At 46.7% G+C, this 17,592-nt stretch overlaps 1 protein-coding gene across 1 annotated transcript in view; it reads right to left on the bottom strand.

Annotated features, from left to right (window-relative positions):
• Nucleotides 1-17,592, bottom strand: part of LOC134945332 (cytochrome P450 2K1-like) — a 182,350-nt gene that overhangs the window by 29,325 nt on the left and 135,433 nt on the right. The window contains exon 6 of the mRNA XM_063934536.1: nucleotides 10,259-10,400. Coding sequence (XP_063790606.1) covers nucleotides 10,259-10,400 — 142 coding nt within the window. The remainder of the gene's footprint in view (nucleotides 1-10,258; nucleotides 10,401-17,592) is intronic.

The following is a 17,592-nucleotide window of genomic DNA, read 5'->3' as shown; positions in this document are numbered from 1 at the left end:
TTATCGCCTAACTAAAACAATACTATCGTGTTATTTGTATTATGTGGGCGTATCCAGACGCTCCGTTGCGTAATATACGCTCCGTGCGTCGGCCCTTGCGTCGCGTACGCTAGTCCCGCCCTTTGTTAGAGACACATGTATGCAAGCCAGGTATATCCACAGAAATACAATTAACACGTTTATATCAATGTAGATGATCTTTAACTGTAATCATTTACTGAACACCACACAGAACTTCCTTGTATCTTAGGCAAGCCGTGTGCGTGTTTTACAAATTATTCCTTAACGTATTAATATTACTTTTAACTACCAATAGCAACAAATCTTTCTCAGCACGTTATCAATTGTGAAATGGCAAACAGGAAAGTGAGGTGTGAAAATACACAAATGAAAAGAAATACAGGTGTGTGCATACGCAAAACAGAAATAAACAGTTTTAAAAGACAATAGCGTACTGTTCTTACCTTCCGGTTCCGGATTCCGCCAGCACTCCTACAGCGTAGCGAAACAGACGCTTATCTAGCCAGCACTACTGTATCCCGATACGAAGGGATACTGCCTTCTCGCCCTTGCTGACAGATAAAGTCTGTGTTCGCTAGTGCGGATATGTGGAGGACGGACGAGCCGCCAATTGATAAAGCTAACTATTTATCTTATAACATTCACTATAAATGGGTAAGAGACTCAGTACGCAATTGGCGTGTGGGGTACCGTAAGGGTACGCACTTAGCGTAGCATACGCTCGGCCGTGATCGAGACGCACATGCGACACGCTCGCTCACAGCTTAATGCGTGGTGTCAAGCATGCTATAGGCGGCCGACTACCGTAATGCTACGCTACCAGCGTAGCGGACGCTCGAGTCCACGAGGAGAACACGAGCGGCGCAGACGCTCACGGGATGACAATCAGTAAACCTTGAATGTAACACACAGAAAGGATACTCTTATACTGTAAACCATGTACTGAAATACTGTAGCGATGTAACGCTGCTTAACCTTGTTAATGCTAAAGCTGCTTGAGCGTTTGAGACGCTCCTATTACCCTCTGCAATTTAATAAACACACGATACCTTGCTAAGGTTCCAACACCTTTACTAACAAGCTTTTAGTTATATCGAAAAGGGGAAACAGTTTACAAGTCATACACTACAAGCTAACATATCATTCTAACAGAATATCTAGACAGAAATATACAATAGCGTCACAATCCTATACTATAACAGAGAGAGAGAGAGAGAGTATGGCCAATACAAACAGAGAACAAGTTGGCTACAGAGAATAACTTACACACACTGGGAACGATCGCTGCGCAGCTTCTGGTACCAGCTCCGAGTTAGTCAAGATGATAACCGTTTGTGGAGAGAAAGACTGGGCTGGCCAGGCTGGCTGTCCTTATATACACTGAGTACAGTATACTACAAAGGGACCTATAATCTCATTGTTCATTGGACACAGGAATGTCTCCTCGCATCATAACAAAAGGTCATAGGTTAGTTTGAACAGGTGGGCTGTGACTATATCAAACTGCTCAGGTGGGAGGGAATCTGAAGATTCCCGCCGCATGGATAATGAACCGCAAATATAGTAAATGTCCAGAAACTACTGATAGCCATAACTATACGCAGGAGCGATTAATCTTTACCTAACCAGCACCGGATTGTTTCTAATAAAATGTTCTTTAGTTAGGTACCAAACACAACTGCTCAAACCCTGTCTGACCCTTCATATCATGCAAAAAGGAATTTCTCTGTCCAGCGACCAGTTACATTAAACAAACTTACAGTCATTATTAAGGGGAACATTATCTATAAAACATACTATTTGGTTTTATTATTTAACGTTTGAGTCGCCCGCTAGACGCACACAAACTCTACCGTAAATGCACATACCACGCGCTCGAGCGCATGGCCGAGGAGGCGCCATCACGCAGCTGCGAGTATCCTCACGCACGGGAGAGAATGTGCACGTGCAGCAGGCACGCGCATGAGGTGAATATATGGCAACGTGTAGCATAATATTTTTCCGACTTTGACACCCTTGACAAATGTCTGAACTTCAGGCAGTGAAGCCAGTTCTTTTTGGAAGAAAATCGACAGAGCCGAAATCTGGACCTTAATGGAACCCAATTTTAGGCCCATAGTCACCCCTGACTGTAGGAAGTGCAGAAATCGACCTAGCTGGAATTCCTCCGTTGGGGCCTTCCTGGCCTCACACCACGCAACATATTTTCGCCATATGCGGTGATAATGTTGTACGGTTACATCTTTTCTAGCTTTTATAAGCGTAGGAATGACTTCCTCCGGAATACCCTTTTCTTTTAGGATCTGGCGTTCAACCGCCATGCCGTCAAATGCAGCCGCGGTAAGTCTTGGAACAGACAGGGCCCCTGCAGCAGCAGGTCCTGTCTGAGCGGCAGAGGCCATGGGTCCTCTGAGATCATTTCTTGAAGTTCCGGGTACCAAGCTCTTCTTGGCCAATCCGGAACAATGAGTATAGTTCTTACGCCTCTTCTCCTTATTATCCTCAGTACCTTGGGTATGAGAGGAAGAGGAGGGAACACATAAACCGACCGGTACACCCACGGTGTCACTTGAGCGTCCACAGCTATCGCCTGGGGGTCTCTTGACCTGGCGCAATATTTTTCCAGCTTTTTGTTTAAGCGGGATGCCATCATGTCCACCTGTGGCCTTTCCCAACAGTTTACAATCAGTTGGAAGACTTCTGGATGAAGTCCCCACTCTCCCGGGTGGAGGTCGTGCCTGCTGAGGAAGTCTGCTTCCCAGTTGTCCACTCCCGGAATGAACACTGCTGACAGTGCTAACACGTGATTTTCCGCCCATCTGAGAATCCTTGTGGCTTCTGCCATCGCCGTCCTGCTTCTTGTGCCGCCCTGTCGATTTACATGGGCGACAGCCGTGATGTTGTCTGACTGGATCAGAACCGGCTGGTTTTGAAGCAGGGGCTTTGCTTGACTTAGGGCATTGTAAATGGCCCTCAGTTCCAGAACATTTATGTGTAGGGAAGTCTCCTGACTCGACCAAAGTCCTTGGAAGTTTCTTCCCCGAGTGACTGCTCCCCAGCCCCGAAGGCTGGCATCCGTGGTCACCAGGACCCAGTCCTGTATGCCGAATCTGCGGCCCTCTCTGAGGTGAGCACTCTGCAGCCACCACAGCAGAGACACCCTGGTCTTTGGAGACAGGGTTATCAACCGATGCATTTGAAGATGCGATCCAGACCATTGGTCCAACAGGTCCCACTGAAAAGTTCTGGCATGGAACCTGCCGAATGGAATCGCTTCGTAGGAAGCTACCATCTTTCCCAGGACTCGCGTGCAATGATGCACCGACACCTGTTTTGGTTTTAGGAGGCCTCTCACTAGAGACGACAGCTCCTCGGCTTTCTCCTCTGGGAGAAACACTTTTTTCTGGACCGTGTCCAGAATCATCCCTAGGAACAGTATACGTGTCGCCGGAACCAGCTGAGACTTTGGAATATTTAGAATCCAACCGTGCTGGTGTAGCATCTCCTGAGATAATGCTACGCCGACCAACAACTGCTCTCTGGACCTTGCCCTTATCAGGAGATCGTCCAAGTATGGGACAATTAAAACTCCCTTTTTCCGAAGGAGTATCATCATTTCGGCCATTACCTTGGTAAATACCCTCGGTGCCATGGACAGGCCGAACGGCAACGTCTGGAATTGGTAATGACAATCCTGTACCACAAATCTGAGGTACTCCTGGTGAGGATGGTAAATGGGGACATGCAGGTAAGCATCCTTGATGTCCAGAGATACCATGTAATCTCCCTCTTCCAGGCTTGCCATAACCGCCCTGAGCGATTCCATCTTGAACTTGAATTTTCTTAAATATGTGTTCAAGGATTTCAAATTTAAAATGGGTCTCACCGAACCGTCCGGTTTCAGTACCACAAACATTGTGGAATAGTAACCCCGTCCTTGTTGAAATAGGGACACTTTGACTATCACCTGCTGAGAATACAGCTTGTGAATTGCCTCTAACACAGCCTCCCTTTCTGAAGGAGTCGTTGGTAAGGCAGATTTGAGGAAACGGCGGGGGGGGGGGGGGATGTCTCGAATTCCAGCCTGTACCCCTGAGATACCACTTGAAGGATCCAGGGATCTACCTGTGAGTGAGCCCACTGATTGCTGAAGTTTTTGAGACGGCCCCCCACCGTACCTGGCTCCGCCTGCTGAGCCCCAGCGTCATGCGGCGGACTTAGCAGAAGAAGCGGGGGAGGACTTTTGTTCCTGGGAAGTGGCTGTATGCTGCAGCTTTTTTCCCCTACCTCTGCCTCTGGACAGAAAGGACGCGCCTCTACCCCGTCTGTTCTTTTGGGGGCGAAAGGACTGCACCTGATAATACGGCGCTCTCTTTGGTTGTGAGGGGACGTGTGGCAAAAAAGCTGACTTCCCAGCTGTTGCTGTGGACACTAGGTCTGAAAGACCATCCCCGAACAACTCCTCACCCTTATAAGGAAAAACTTCCATGTGCCTTTTGGAATCTGCATCCCCTGTCCACTGCCAGGTCCATAACCCTCTCCTGGCACAAATGGACAGTGCACTTATTTTTGATGCCAGCCGGCAAATATCCCTCTGTGCATCTCTTATGTAAAAGACAGCGTCTTTAATATGCTCTACGTTTAGCAATATAGTGTCCCTGTCTAGGGTGTCAATGTTCTCTGACAGCGAGTCTGACCATGCAGCTGCCGCACTGCACATCCATGCTGAGGCAATAGCTGGTCTCAGTATAATACCAGTGTGTGTATATATAGCTTTTTGGAGAGCCTCCTGCTTTCTGTCAGCAGGTTCCTTTAGGGCGGCCTTATCTTGGGACGGCAGTGCCACCTTTTTTGGTAAGTGCTTTATCCACCTTAGGGGGTGTTTCCCAACGTGACCTATCCTCTGGCGGGAAAGGGTACGCCATTAGTAATTTTTTTGAAATTACAAATTTTTTATCAGGGGAAGCCCACGCTAGTTCACACACGTCATTCAATTCTTCAGAAGGGGGAAAAACTACTGGTAGTTTTTTCTCCCCAAACATAATACCCTTTTTTGTGGTACCTGGGGTCACTTCAGAAATGTGTAAAACATTTTTCATTGCCTCAATCATATAACGAGTGGCCCTATTGGACATTACATTAGTCTCTTCGTCGTCGACACTGGTATCAGTATCCGTGTCGACATCTGTGTCTGCCACCTGAGGTAGCGGGCGTTTTAGAGCCCCTGATGACTTTTGAGATGTCTGGGTAGGCACGGGCTGAGAAGCCGGCTGCCCCACATTTGGCATGTCGTCAAATTTTTTATGTAAGGAGTCGACACTTTCGCGTAATTCCTTCCACAAGTCCATCCACTCCGGTGTCTGCCCCGCAGGGGGTGACAACACATTTATAGGCACCTGCTCCTCCTCCACATAAGTCTCCTCATCAAACATGTCGACACACCGCACACACAGGGAATGCTCTGACAGAAGACAGGACCCCACAAAGCCCTTTGGGGAGACAGAGAGAGAGTATGCCAGCACACACCAGAGCGCTATATAATACAGGGATTAACTAAATTATATCCCCCTTATAGCTGCTATATATGTATTTTGGGCCTAAATTTAGTGCCCCCCCCTCTCTTTTTTACCCTTTTCTGTAGTGTAGACTGCAGGGGAGAGCCAGGGAGCTTCCTTCCAGCGGAGCTGTGAGGGAGAAATGGCGCCAGTGTGCTGAGGGAGATAGCTCCGCCCCTTTTTCAGCTGACTTTTCTCCCGCTTTTTTATGGATTCTGGCAGGGGTATTTATCACATATATAGCCTCTGGGGCTATATATTGTGATATATTTGCCAGCCAAGGTGTATTTATTGCTTCTCAGGGCGCCCCCCCCCCCCCCCAGCGCCCTGCACCCTCAGTGACCGGAGTGTGAAGTGTGTATGAGGAGCAATGGCGCACAGCTGCAGTGCTGTGCGCTACCTTGGTGAAGACTGATGTCTTCTGCCGCCGATTTTCCGGATTTCTTCTTGCTTCTGGCTCTGTAAGGGGGCCGGCGGCGTGGCTCCGGGACCGAACACCAATGGCCGGTTCCATGCGGTCGATCCCTCTGGAGCTAATGGTGTCCAGTAGCCTAAGAAGCCCAAGCTACCACCAGTTAGGTAGGTTCGCTTCTTCTCCCCTTAGTCCCTCGCTGCAGTGAGTCTGTTGCCAGCAGATCTCACTGTAAAATAAAAAACCTAACATATACTTTCTTTCTAGGAGCTCAGGAGAGCCCCTAGTGTGCATCCAGCTCAGCCGGGCAAAGGATTCTAACTGAAGTCTGGAGGAGGGTCATAGTGGGAGGAGCCAGTGCACACCAGGTAGTCCTAATTCTTTCTTAGCTGTGCCCAGTCTCCTGCGGAGCCGCTATTCCCCATGGTCCTTACGGAGTCCCCAGCATCCACTAGGACGTTAGAGAAAATGCAAGCGCAGTTGCTAAAAGAGATCTGTCCACTACGCAGACTTGTATGAAACTCTGGACTGTATACTTAGGAACAAAGTGATGAGAATATATCATATAGGCAACTTTCGGATCCTCTAGCAAGTTTTTCGTCATAGAGTAATATCTATTGACAGCTATATTATATGCGTTCTGTGGAAGGAGCTGATCCAATCAGGAACCCACCCTTGTTTCAAATGTTTTATCATCCTGTCATAGACGTCATAGAGTTCCTCTGCAAGTTTTCAGTGACATCTCAAGTACATACGTGACGTCAGTCTTACTGGTGTACATGTCTAGGGATGAAGAAATGGATTTTCTTCCTCAAGTTCACGTCCAAGACGTAGTATGTGAGATGCAGGAATGTTACATACTATGCACTGTACATACTGTACTCCTAACTTCAGAAGCTTCCATTACAGACAGATGTTGTTATCACTATCTAGGAGCCCCGCCCAGTTACCTGATACAAGGAAACTTTGCCTTGGCATTGGTGTACATGGAAAGAGAAGTGGATGGTTCAAATGCGCAACCCTCCTATGAAGCCTATGTTAAGTACTAGGTCCCCCACGAGACCAAGGGATTGTATTGCAGCGGCGAATAAGTACCTAACTTTGGACGCTGGAGTGTTTAAAATAGAATTTTTATTGTACATGAAATAGATAAAAATAAAAAGTCCAATGGTGAATCACCAGATAAAACAAAAGACTAAAAACTGAATGAATCCTCCTAAAAATGCCATCATTAGTGCTCCGATTGTGTGAGCATTACGTTTAAACAGTTGTAGACAGAACCAGAAGTGATGTTACTCGGTTATTGGAGATGGAGCCGCCGGTGGAAAAGCAGTGTGTGATCCAGAATATACACACCGTTGAGCTCCAAGGCTTCTAAATGGGCAGTCACTGGTGGTCCTTTGACAGTCAGATACCAACACGTTTCGGACCTCTGTTGGGTCCTTTATCAAGGAAGAATGACTGTTGTAATGTTAAGCATCCTTTTAAACACTTCAAACAAGCCACATCTTCCTAGACCGGAAGTGCGTGGTACTAGCACTTCCGGAAATCACGGCTCGGCACTTCCGTGGCTGGCAAACACGTGTCTCTTGGTTGGCGGAAGTGCGCGGAAAAGGTACTTCCGGTAAGTCCAGTTTGTTCATTGTCGTGGTTGGCGGACGTCTAGCATTTAACCTTAATGCACATACAAATCGGAGAACTAATGATGGCATTTTAAGAAGGATTCATTCAGATTTTAGTCTTTAGTTTTATCTGGTGATTCACCATTGGACTTTTTATTTGTTATTTTTTCTATTTCATGTATAATAAAAATTCTATTTTGAACACTCCAGCGCCCAAAGTTAGGTACTTATTCACCGCTGCATTACTGGTGTACATGTCTAGGGATGAAGAAATGGATTTTCTTCCCAAAGTTCACCTCCAAGACGTAGTATGTGAGATGCAGGAATGTTACATACTATGCACTGTACATACTGTACTCCTAACTTCAGAAGCTTCCATTACAGACAGATGTTGTTATCACTATCTAGGAGCCCTGCACAGTTACCTGATACCAGGAAACTTTGCCTTGGCATTCTATTTATGACGATTATACCACAACATGCCATGTAGACAGTGCTGGATTAAGGCTTTGGGGCACCTAGGTCACTTAAGACTGGAGGGACTAAAAGAACAATATTTGGGATATGATGGTTGGGTCCTTGTGTGCAAGCTTTCAGCATGCACATGAAAAGGCGGCATTGCCACACGCCACACACCTATTTCATGTCACACTGGGGTCATGCACATCTCTTCCGCAAGAGTTAGCACACACCAGTGTTAAACATTATAAATAGTGTTCCTGTTAAAAACAGGAAAACCCTTTAATGTCCATATAACACAGTTATAAACAAATGAAATACGGATTGAGTGAATGGGATTATATAACTATAAAGTTATTATAGCACAGGATGCTAGTCCTATAGGACGCTGCAGTGGCTAGTATATGAAGTGGCTAGTTATTAAGTGGCAGCTAAAATCAATAGCAGTGTTATACCTGTGTGTCATTAGTTACATCTTCAACTGATATTCAAAATTGACTCCTGTCTCTCCTTTTCGTCAACAGGTAAATACTGCAGACTATTGCAACTTTCTTGCTAAAGTTATATTCGGTAAATACTGCAGACTATTGCAACTTTCTTGCTAAAGTTATATTCGGTAAATACTGCAGACTATTGCAACTTTCTTGCTAAAGTTATATTCGCTAAATACTGCAGACTATTGCACATTACATTGTATGGTTAAAAGTTTAGAAAATTGTTCTAAGTGGTTTAATATCTGTAATCTGCAAAAAACTTATAGTGATTGACTGGGGTTTAATGACCTTACATTTGTTAGTTGTGATTAACACCTTTTGGTGGAGGGTTGCTGTGTGGGGGAGGGGGTTGTAATCAGAAAGGACATGTGTTCGTAGACTTATTTATTTATTATAGCACAGGACGCTGCAGTGGCTAGTATATGAAGTGGCTAGTTATTAAGTGGCAGCTAAAATCAATAGCAGTGTTATACCTGTGTGAAACTGAAGGAAAACAGAAGGCAAACAAACCAACAAGATAACAGGAGGACTGCATCACAACCACATCTTTATGTGGCCTCTCCTCACCTCTAACATGAGAACACCAGGACCAGGTTTACCACCTCTCTGGCTGAGAACATCGTCTGGCCCTGGGCCTAACCCTCAAGATGAATAGGCAACTGTGGGGGCAGAGCACCAGGACCAAACTCAGCAGGGACATCCCCATTGCTTCTGAGTATGCCCCCCACATTCTCATACCCACCCGTACTATGATCTTATCAAAATAATGTTATCCCAATTCTACTTCTGCCACTAGTTACCTGCTATTGTTGTTGTTTTTTTTTCCTTCCTCTCTTCCACCCCACCGTGTTTTTTTCCTGTAATGTGTGCCTCCATTGATTGCACACCCTGCCATTGCGCCCTACATACAGGGTACATCATACTACTACATAAGTGTCAGTTTTCCCATATATGAACTTGGCCCTTGTATGGCTCACCTCCCACAGTGTAACCTTCAAAGTGCGCCCAACATGGCTGCCCCATATGGTACACTTGTGGTTGGGATGAAAAATACATAGGCCTGATGGTTTTGATGGAACCCTACTCTGAACTGTAGGATTCTGAAATCACCCTCATTTTGTGTCATCTCTTCTAGGGGTGGACTATTCCACCCTGGGTAATCCTACGCTGAGCGCCCAAGATGGCTGCCACACTTGGTACCTTGTGAGGATGGAATACACAACCCTTGGAAGTTATTACCCAAAATGCCTACACCAATCCTGCATTATGCTTTCTGTGTGCTTAAGGTTTTCTTTTATGTCTGTGTGGCTTATCTATTGCTGTATTACTCAAATCCTCTGTATCATGTGCATTGTTTTTGATATCTGTAAAGTGCCTTGAGTCCTGTTGGAGAAAGAGCGCTATATAAATAAAATTATTATTATTATTATTATTATTAAAGTCTTTGGTCCATCCATTCTAGTGACTGCACAGATCCAGTCATTCAGGTAATGTACTGAATAAATGGGTTGGAATGCAGTTTCACCTTTTACTTCAAGGTCAGCTAATGAAGTGATCTGCTGACCTGATTTTCCATTCCGATTGTATTGTAAATGCGCAAAGTGTCAAACAGCGCAATCATTAGTCAATATGGAATGTGTCAACAATTAACCTCTTAACTCTCCCAGTCATAATTCTCACACAGTATAAAATTACTTTGAATTTCTGGATACTTTGCCATCAGTAAAAGGGCCCAGCCTAGCGATGCAGATGTCGTTTCGGTTCCAGCCGAAAATATATCCAGTACTGTGTAGACCAAGTTTTCATCATTAAAGTATGTTTCAGATTCTACTGAGCCCTGAAAGCACAAACGTTAAATAGTAAGTATGTCATTTCCCTATACATATACATTCATACAATGCTGTTCTGTTTATCAAATCAAGCGCTATTGGGTTTTCTTGTACAGATGTGTCCTGATACACCTAGCGTCTTTATGCCATAGGGCCAAGGGGTTGCCCTATACCGACAGCCAGAATCCCGGCACAACAGGTCCACAACACCCATAGAGTGGGAATAGATCCGGTGGCGAGTGTAGCGAGCCCGCATCATGGCAAGCACATTAACGGGCGCAAGGGGACTCTTAGCTCTCGCCCCGCAGTCGGTATTCTGGATGCAGCTGTTGGAATATTTACAGCCGGCATCCCGTCTGCCAGTAAGGTGTATGCCAGTAAGGCATATGTAATCCAGAACAAGACACCTAGTGTGACTGGGCCTCTCCGAGAAGTGTTTTCTTTCAATTATTCTTCTTATTCGCATTGCAGACGCAGCAAAGCATCACTCACAGTGTGTTAGAGACACGTACAGTCGCAGATGAAGCACAACAGAACTTGGCATGAGAAAAAGGAGTGGCCATAGCAATCTGTATGCAGATGCAGGCACACAAATATACAGATGTCGCACACAGTAGCGGATCTTGCTACGGGCACGCAGGATTTTTGCCTGGGGCGCCGCCTTCTGGAGGGCACTGCCGCCGTAGCAAGATCTGGTCCTCGGGAGATGCGGTGCGCGATGAAGTCATTGCGCACTGCACGGCATTGTGGGAGCGGCAGATAGACTCTAGGGGTCATGATTGATATCTAGTGTCTATGAGGTGCTATGGGAGAGACGTCATGACGTCTCTCCCATAGATCAGAGGAGCGGCGGCCGGAGACGGATGGCATCAGTGGTCGGGAATCAGGAGTGGGGACGGTGAGTATTCATTTTTTTGGGGGGGAAGCGGCAAAACTCTACGGGGGCACAAACGGGGGCACAACTCTACAGGGGGCATAACTGACCACGACCCTTTATGAAGCCACGCCCCTATTTTCACCCGGGGTGCCACAAGGGCTAGAACCGTCACTGGTCGCACATCACATTGATCAGTGTAATCCAGCAAAGTAGTTTTGTCACTTCAAGATTTATCTGTACAAATAAGGCGCATATTTTGAGTGAGAAAGATGCTCAGTGCAGCTGAGTCGCCTCGGCTGCACTGTTCTAGTTAACTGGGTCTTTATATCAGTCTGTCTCAAATCACACCCCAATTTGTCATTGTTTGCTTTTATATGCCTACGACCTGAATATCGGTGCTGCTCCTGGCCACCCAGAATAGTATTCAAGTCTCCCGGGCTGAAGCTGCTGCTCATGTTCCCGAGTGCCGCCCACTTCTCTGAGTGTAGTGGCTGGTCCAGGCAGTAGTTTACATGATTCACCACATGTAGTCTCGACACTGTCCTGCAGGAGCAGGGCCATGATGCTGTAGTCGCGTCATCACACCTCACACCGTCCATCTATGCTGCACCCCACACCCCAATATGCCGCCCAGAGGGGGCAACCAGAGAGTCAGCAAATATGACCTCTACACGTTTTATTTTTTTGTAATAAGACTGAGGTTTGGTAAAGTGACAAATCTCCAACATGCACACAGGTTACTGCCCTGTGTCAGTCTGTCACATTCACACTTCACCTACTGTACAGTATCAAGATCATCTGATTAAGATATTTGTGTCAAAGACCATGAGCAACCTGTCAGACTTTTGATTCTGCCTTTGATGACCATCTGACCATCATAGACGAGCTGTGGATGCAGGTATCCCTGTCTAACCTGCATCATGGTCAGTCACTACACCCGACTGAGCCGAGACCATGTGGATCTCCTTCCCAAGAAGCAAGGTGCAGGGATCCAGGAACCAATACCATCTGAAGATGGAATTGGTTCCTGCAGGCAAACACAGAAAATTTTCAGTTTTCCGAGGTTGCTGAATATTAGGCCCCTAAAAATGAATGGATCCGTTACTTTAAATATGCCAGAACTAGTCTCACTTCTCCGTTCTGTTCTTAATGCATGGTTGCCCTGAGGAGATCATTTCAGATAGAGGGGCACAATTTGAAATTCTCTAAAATACCCAGTATTGATATGTATTCCGCATTCTGTACTGCAAACCATGTACAAGTGGGTGGATCATATGGGGTGCAATAAGCATTAAATTCAAGCACACCACTGTTTTACCTATATTCAGTGGATGGGTCAGAGTTCTCTCTGTGCCAACCATCCTCAGATGCCCCTCTTTTGTCTCAAGACAGTAACTCTTGTCACAATACTTTAAGACACCAATCATTTTTAAGAAGGAATTTATTGAGAATCGGTACAATCTGCACTACCAGAATGTAGGTTTACTGGTCTGTTTATATTTGGTTTAAAGTAGAGATGAGCGCCTGAAATTTTTCGGGTTTTGTGTTTTGGTTTTGTGTTCGGTTCCGCGGCCGTGTTTTGGGTTCGAACGCGTTTTGGCAAAACCTCACCGAATTATTTTTGTCGGATTCGGGTGTGTTTTGGATTCGGGTGTTTTTTTCCAAAAACACTAAAAAACAGCTTAAATCATAGAATTTGGGGGTCATTTTGATCCCAAAGTATTATTAACCTCAAAAACCATAATTTACACTCATTTTCAGTCTATTCTGAATACCTCACACCTCACAATATTATTTTTAGTCCTAAAATTTGCACCGAGGTCGCTGTGTGAGTAAGATAAGCGACCCTAGTGGCCGACACAAACACCGGGCCCATCTAGGAGTGGCACTGCAGTGTCACGCAGGATGTCCCTTCCAAAAAACCCTCCCCAAACAGCACATGACGCAAAGAAAAAAAGAGGCGCAATGAGGTAGCTGTGTGAGTAAGATTAGCGACCCTAGTGGCCGACACAAACACCGGGCCCATCTAGGAGTGGCACTGCAGTGTCACGCAGGATGGCCCTTTCAAAAAACCCTCCCCAAACAGCACATGACGCAAAGAAAAAAAGAGGCGCAATGAGGTAGCTGACTGTGTGAGTAAGATTAGCGACCCTAGTGGCCGACACAAACACCGGGCACATCTAGGAGTGGCACTGCAGTGTCACGCAGGATGTCCCTTCCAAAAAACCCTCCCCAAACAGCACATGACGCAAAGAAAAAAAGAGGCGCAATGAGGTAGCTGTGTGAGTAAGATTAGCGACCCTAGTGGCCGACACAAACACCGGGCCCATCTAGGAGTGGCACTGCAGTGTCACGCAGGATGTCCCTTCCAAAAAACCCTCCCCAATCAGCACATGATGCAAAGAAAAAGAAAAGAAAAAAGAGGTGCAAGATGGAATTATCCTTGGGCCCTCCCACCCACCCTTATGTTGTATAAACAAAACAGGACATGCACACTTTAACCAACCCATCATTTCAGTGACTGGGTCTGCCACACGACTGTGACTGATATGACGGGTTGGTTTGGACCCCCCCCAAAAAAGAAGCAATTAATCTCTCCTTGCACAAACTGGCTCTACAGAGGCAAGATGTCCACCTCATCTTCACCCTCCGATATATCACCGTGTACATCCCCCTCCTCACAGATTATCAATTCGTCCCCACTGGAATCCACCATCTCAGCTCCCTGTGTACTTTGTGGAGGCAATTGCTGCTGGTCAATGTCTCCGCGGAGGAATTGATTATAATTCATTTTAATGAACATCATCTTCTCCACATTTTCTGGATGTAACCTCGTACGCCGATTGCTGACAAGGTGAGCGGCGGCACTAAACACTCTTTCGGAGTACACACTTGTGGGAGGGCAACTTAGGTAGAATAAAGCCAGTTTGTGCAAGGGCCTCCAAATTGCCTCTTTTTCCTGCCAGTATAAGTACGGACTGTGTGACGTGCCTACTTGGATGCGGTCACTCATATAATCCTCCACCATTCTATCAATGTTGAGAGAATCATATGCAGTGACAGTAGACGACATGTCCGTAATCGTTGTCAGGTCCTTCAGTCCGGACCAGATGTCAGCATCAGCAGTCGCTCCAGACTGCCCTGCATCACCGCCAGCGGGTGGGCTCGGAATTCTGAGCCTTTTCCTCGCACCCCCAGTTGCGGGAGAATGTGAAGGAGGAGATGTTGACAGGTCGCGTTCCGCTTGACTTGACAATTTTGTCACCAGCAGGTCTTTCAACCCCAGCAGACCTGTGTCTGCCGGAAAGAGAGATCCAAGGTAGGCTTTAAATCTAGGATCGAGCACGGTGGCCAAAATGTAGTGCTCTGATTTCAACAGATTGACCACCCGTGAATCCTTGTTAAGCGAATTAAGGGCTGCATCCACAAGTCCCACATGCCTAGCGGAATCGCTCCGTGTTAGCTCCTTCTTCAATGCCTCCAGCTTCTTCTGCAAAAGCCTGATGAGGGGAATGACCTGACTCAGGCTGGCAGTGTCTGAACTGACTTCACGTGTGGCAAGTTCAAAGGGCATCAGAACCTTGCACAACGTTGAAATCATTCTCCACTGCACTTGAGACAGGTGCATTCCATCTCCTATATCGTGCTCAATTGTATAGGCTTGAATGGCCTTTTGCTGCTCCTCCAACCTCTGAAGCATATAGAGGGTTGAATTCCACCTCGTTACCACTTCTTGCTTCAGATGATGGCAGGGCAGGTTCAGTAGTTTTTGGTGGTGCTCCAGTCTTCTGTACGTGGTGCCTGTACGCCGAAAGTGTCCCGCAATTTTTCTGGCCACCGACAGCATCTCTTGCACGCCCCTGTCGTTTTTTAAAAAATTCTGCACCACCAAATTCAAGGTATGTGCAAAACATGGGACGTGCTGGAATTTGCCCATATTTAATGCACACACAATATTGCTGGCGTTGTCCGATGCCACAAATCCACAGGAGAGTCCAATTGGGGTAAGCCATTCCGCGATGATCTTCCTCAGTTGCCGTAAGAGGTTTTCAGCTGTGTGCGTATTCTGGAAAGCGGTGATACAAAGCGTAGCCTGCCTAGGAAAGAGTTGGCGTTTGCGAGATGCTGCTACTGGTGCCGCCGCTGCTGTTCTTGCGGCGGGAGTCCATACATCTACCCAGTGGGCTGTCACAGTCATATAGTCCTGACCCTGCCCTACTCCACTTGTCCACATGTCCGTGGTTAAGTGGACATTGGGTACAACTGCATTTTTTAGGACACTGGTGAGTCTTTTTCTGACGTCCGTGTACATTCTCGGTATCGCCTGCCTAGAGAAGTGGAACCTAGATGGTATTTGGTAACGGGGGCACACTGCCTCAATAAATTGTCTAGTTCCCTGTGAACTAACGGCGGATACCGGACGCACGTCTAACACCAACATAGTTGTCAAGGACTCAGTTATCCGCTTTGCAGTAGGATGACTGCTGTGATATTTCATCTTCCTCGCAAAGGACTGTTGAACAGTCAATTGCTTACTGGAAGTAGTACAAGTGGGCTTACGACTTCCCCTCTGGGATGACCATCGACTCCCAGCGGCAACAACAGCAGCGCCAGCAGCAGTAGGCGTTACACGCAAGGATGCATCGGAGGAATCCCAGGCAGGAGAGGACTCGTCAGACTTGCCAGTGACATGGCCTGCAGGACTATTGGCATTCCTGGGGAAGGAGGAAATTGACACTGAGGGAGTTGGTGGGGTGGTTTGCGTGAGCTTGGTTACAAGAGGAAGGGATTTACTGGTCAGTGGACTGCTTCCGCTGTCACCCAAAGTTTTTGAACTTGTCACTGACTTATTATGAATGCGCTGCAGGTGACGTATAAGGGAGGATGTTCCGAGGTGGTTAACGTCCTTACCCCTACTTATTACAGCTTGACAAAGGGAACACACGGCTTGACACCTGTTGTCCGCATTTCTGGTGAAATACCTCCACACCGAAGAGCTGATTTTTTTGGTATTTTCACCTGGCATGTCAACGGCCATATTCCTCCCACGGACAACAGGTGTCTCCCCGGGTGCCTGACTTAAACAAACCACCTCACCATCAGAATCCTTCTGGTCAATTTCCTCCCCAGCGCCAGCAACACCCATATCCTCCTCATCCTGGTGTACTTCAACACTGACATCTTCAATCTGACTATCAGGAACTGGACTGCGGGTGCTCCTTCCAGCACTTGCAGGGGGCATGCAAATAGTGGAAGGCGCATGCTCTTCACGTCCAGTGTTGGGAAGGTCAGGCATCGCAACCGACACAATTGGACTCTCCTTGTGGATTTGGGATTTCAAAGAACGCACAGTTCTTTGCGGTGCTTTTGCCAGCTTGAGTCTTTTCAGTTTTCTAGCGAGAGGCTGAGTGCTTCCATCCTCATGTGAAGCTGAACCACTAGCCATGAACATAGGCCAGGGCCTCAGCCGTTCCTTGCCACTCCGTGTGGTAAATGGCATATTGGCAAGTTTACGCTTCTCCTCCGACAATTTTATTTTAGGTTTTGGAGTCCTTTTTTTTCTGATATTTGGTGTTTTGGATTTGACATGCTCTGTACTATGACATTGGGCATCGGCCTTGGCAGACGACGTTGCTGGCATTTCATCGTCTCGGCCATGACTAGTGGCAGCAGCTTCAGCACGAGGTGGAAGTGGATCTTGATCTTTCCCTAATTTTGGAACCTCAACTTTTTTGTTCTCCATATTTTATAGGCAGAACTAAAAGGCACCTCAGGTAAACAATGGAGATGGATGGATTGGATACTAGTATACAATTATGGACGGACTGCCACGGTTAGGTGGTATAAAAAAACCACGGTTAGGTGGTATATATTGTAATACAATTATGGATGGACGGACTGCCTGCCGAGTGCCGACACAGAGGTAGCCACAGCCGTGAACTACCGCACTGTACACTGGTTGATAAAGAGATAGTAGTATACTCGTAACAACTAGTATGACTGACTATGACGGTATAAAGAATGAAAAAAAAACCACGGTTAGGTGGTATATATTGTAATACAATTATGGATGGACGGACTGCCTGCCGAGTTCCGACACAGAGGTAGCCACAGCCGTGAACTACCGCACTGTACACTGGTTGATAAAGAGATAGTAGTATACTCGTAACAACTAGTATGACTGACTATGACGGTATAAAGAATGAAAAAAAAACCACGGTTAGGTGGTATATATTATAATACAATTATGGATGGACGGACTGCCTGCCGAGTGCCGACACAGAGGTAGCCACAGCCGTGAACTACCGCACTGTACACTGGTT

The sequence above is a fragment of the Pseudophryne corroboree genome, chromosome 7, assembly GCF_028390025.1.
Source record: "Pseudophryne corroboree isolate aPseCor3 chromosome 7, aPseCor3.hap2, whole genome shotgun sequence".
Lineage (NCBI taxonomy): Eukaryota > Metazoa > Chordata > Amphibia > Anura > Myobatrachidae > Pseudophryne > Pseudophryne corroboree.
The sequence above is the reverse complement of the archived record's forward strand: the minus strand, read 5'-3'. Positions and strand labels throughout refer to the sequence as shown.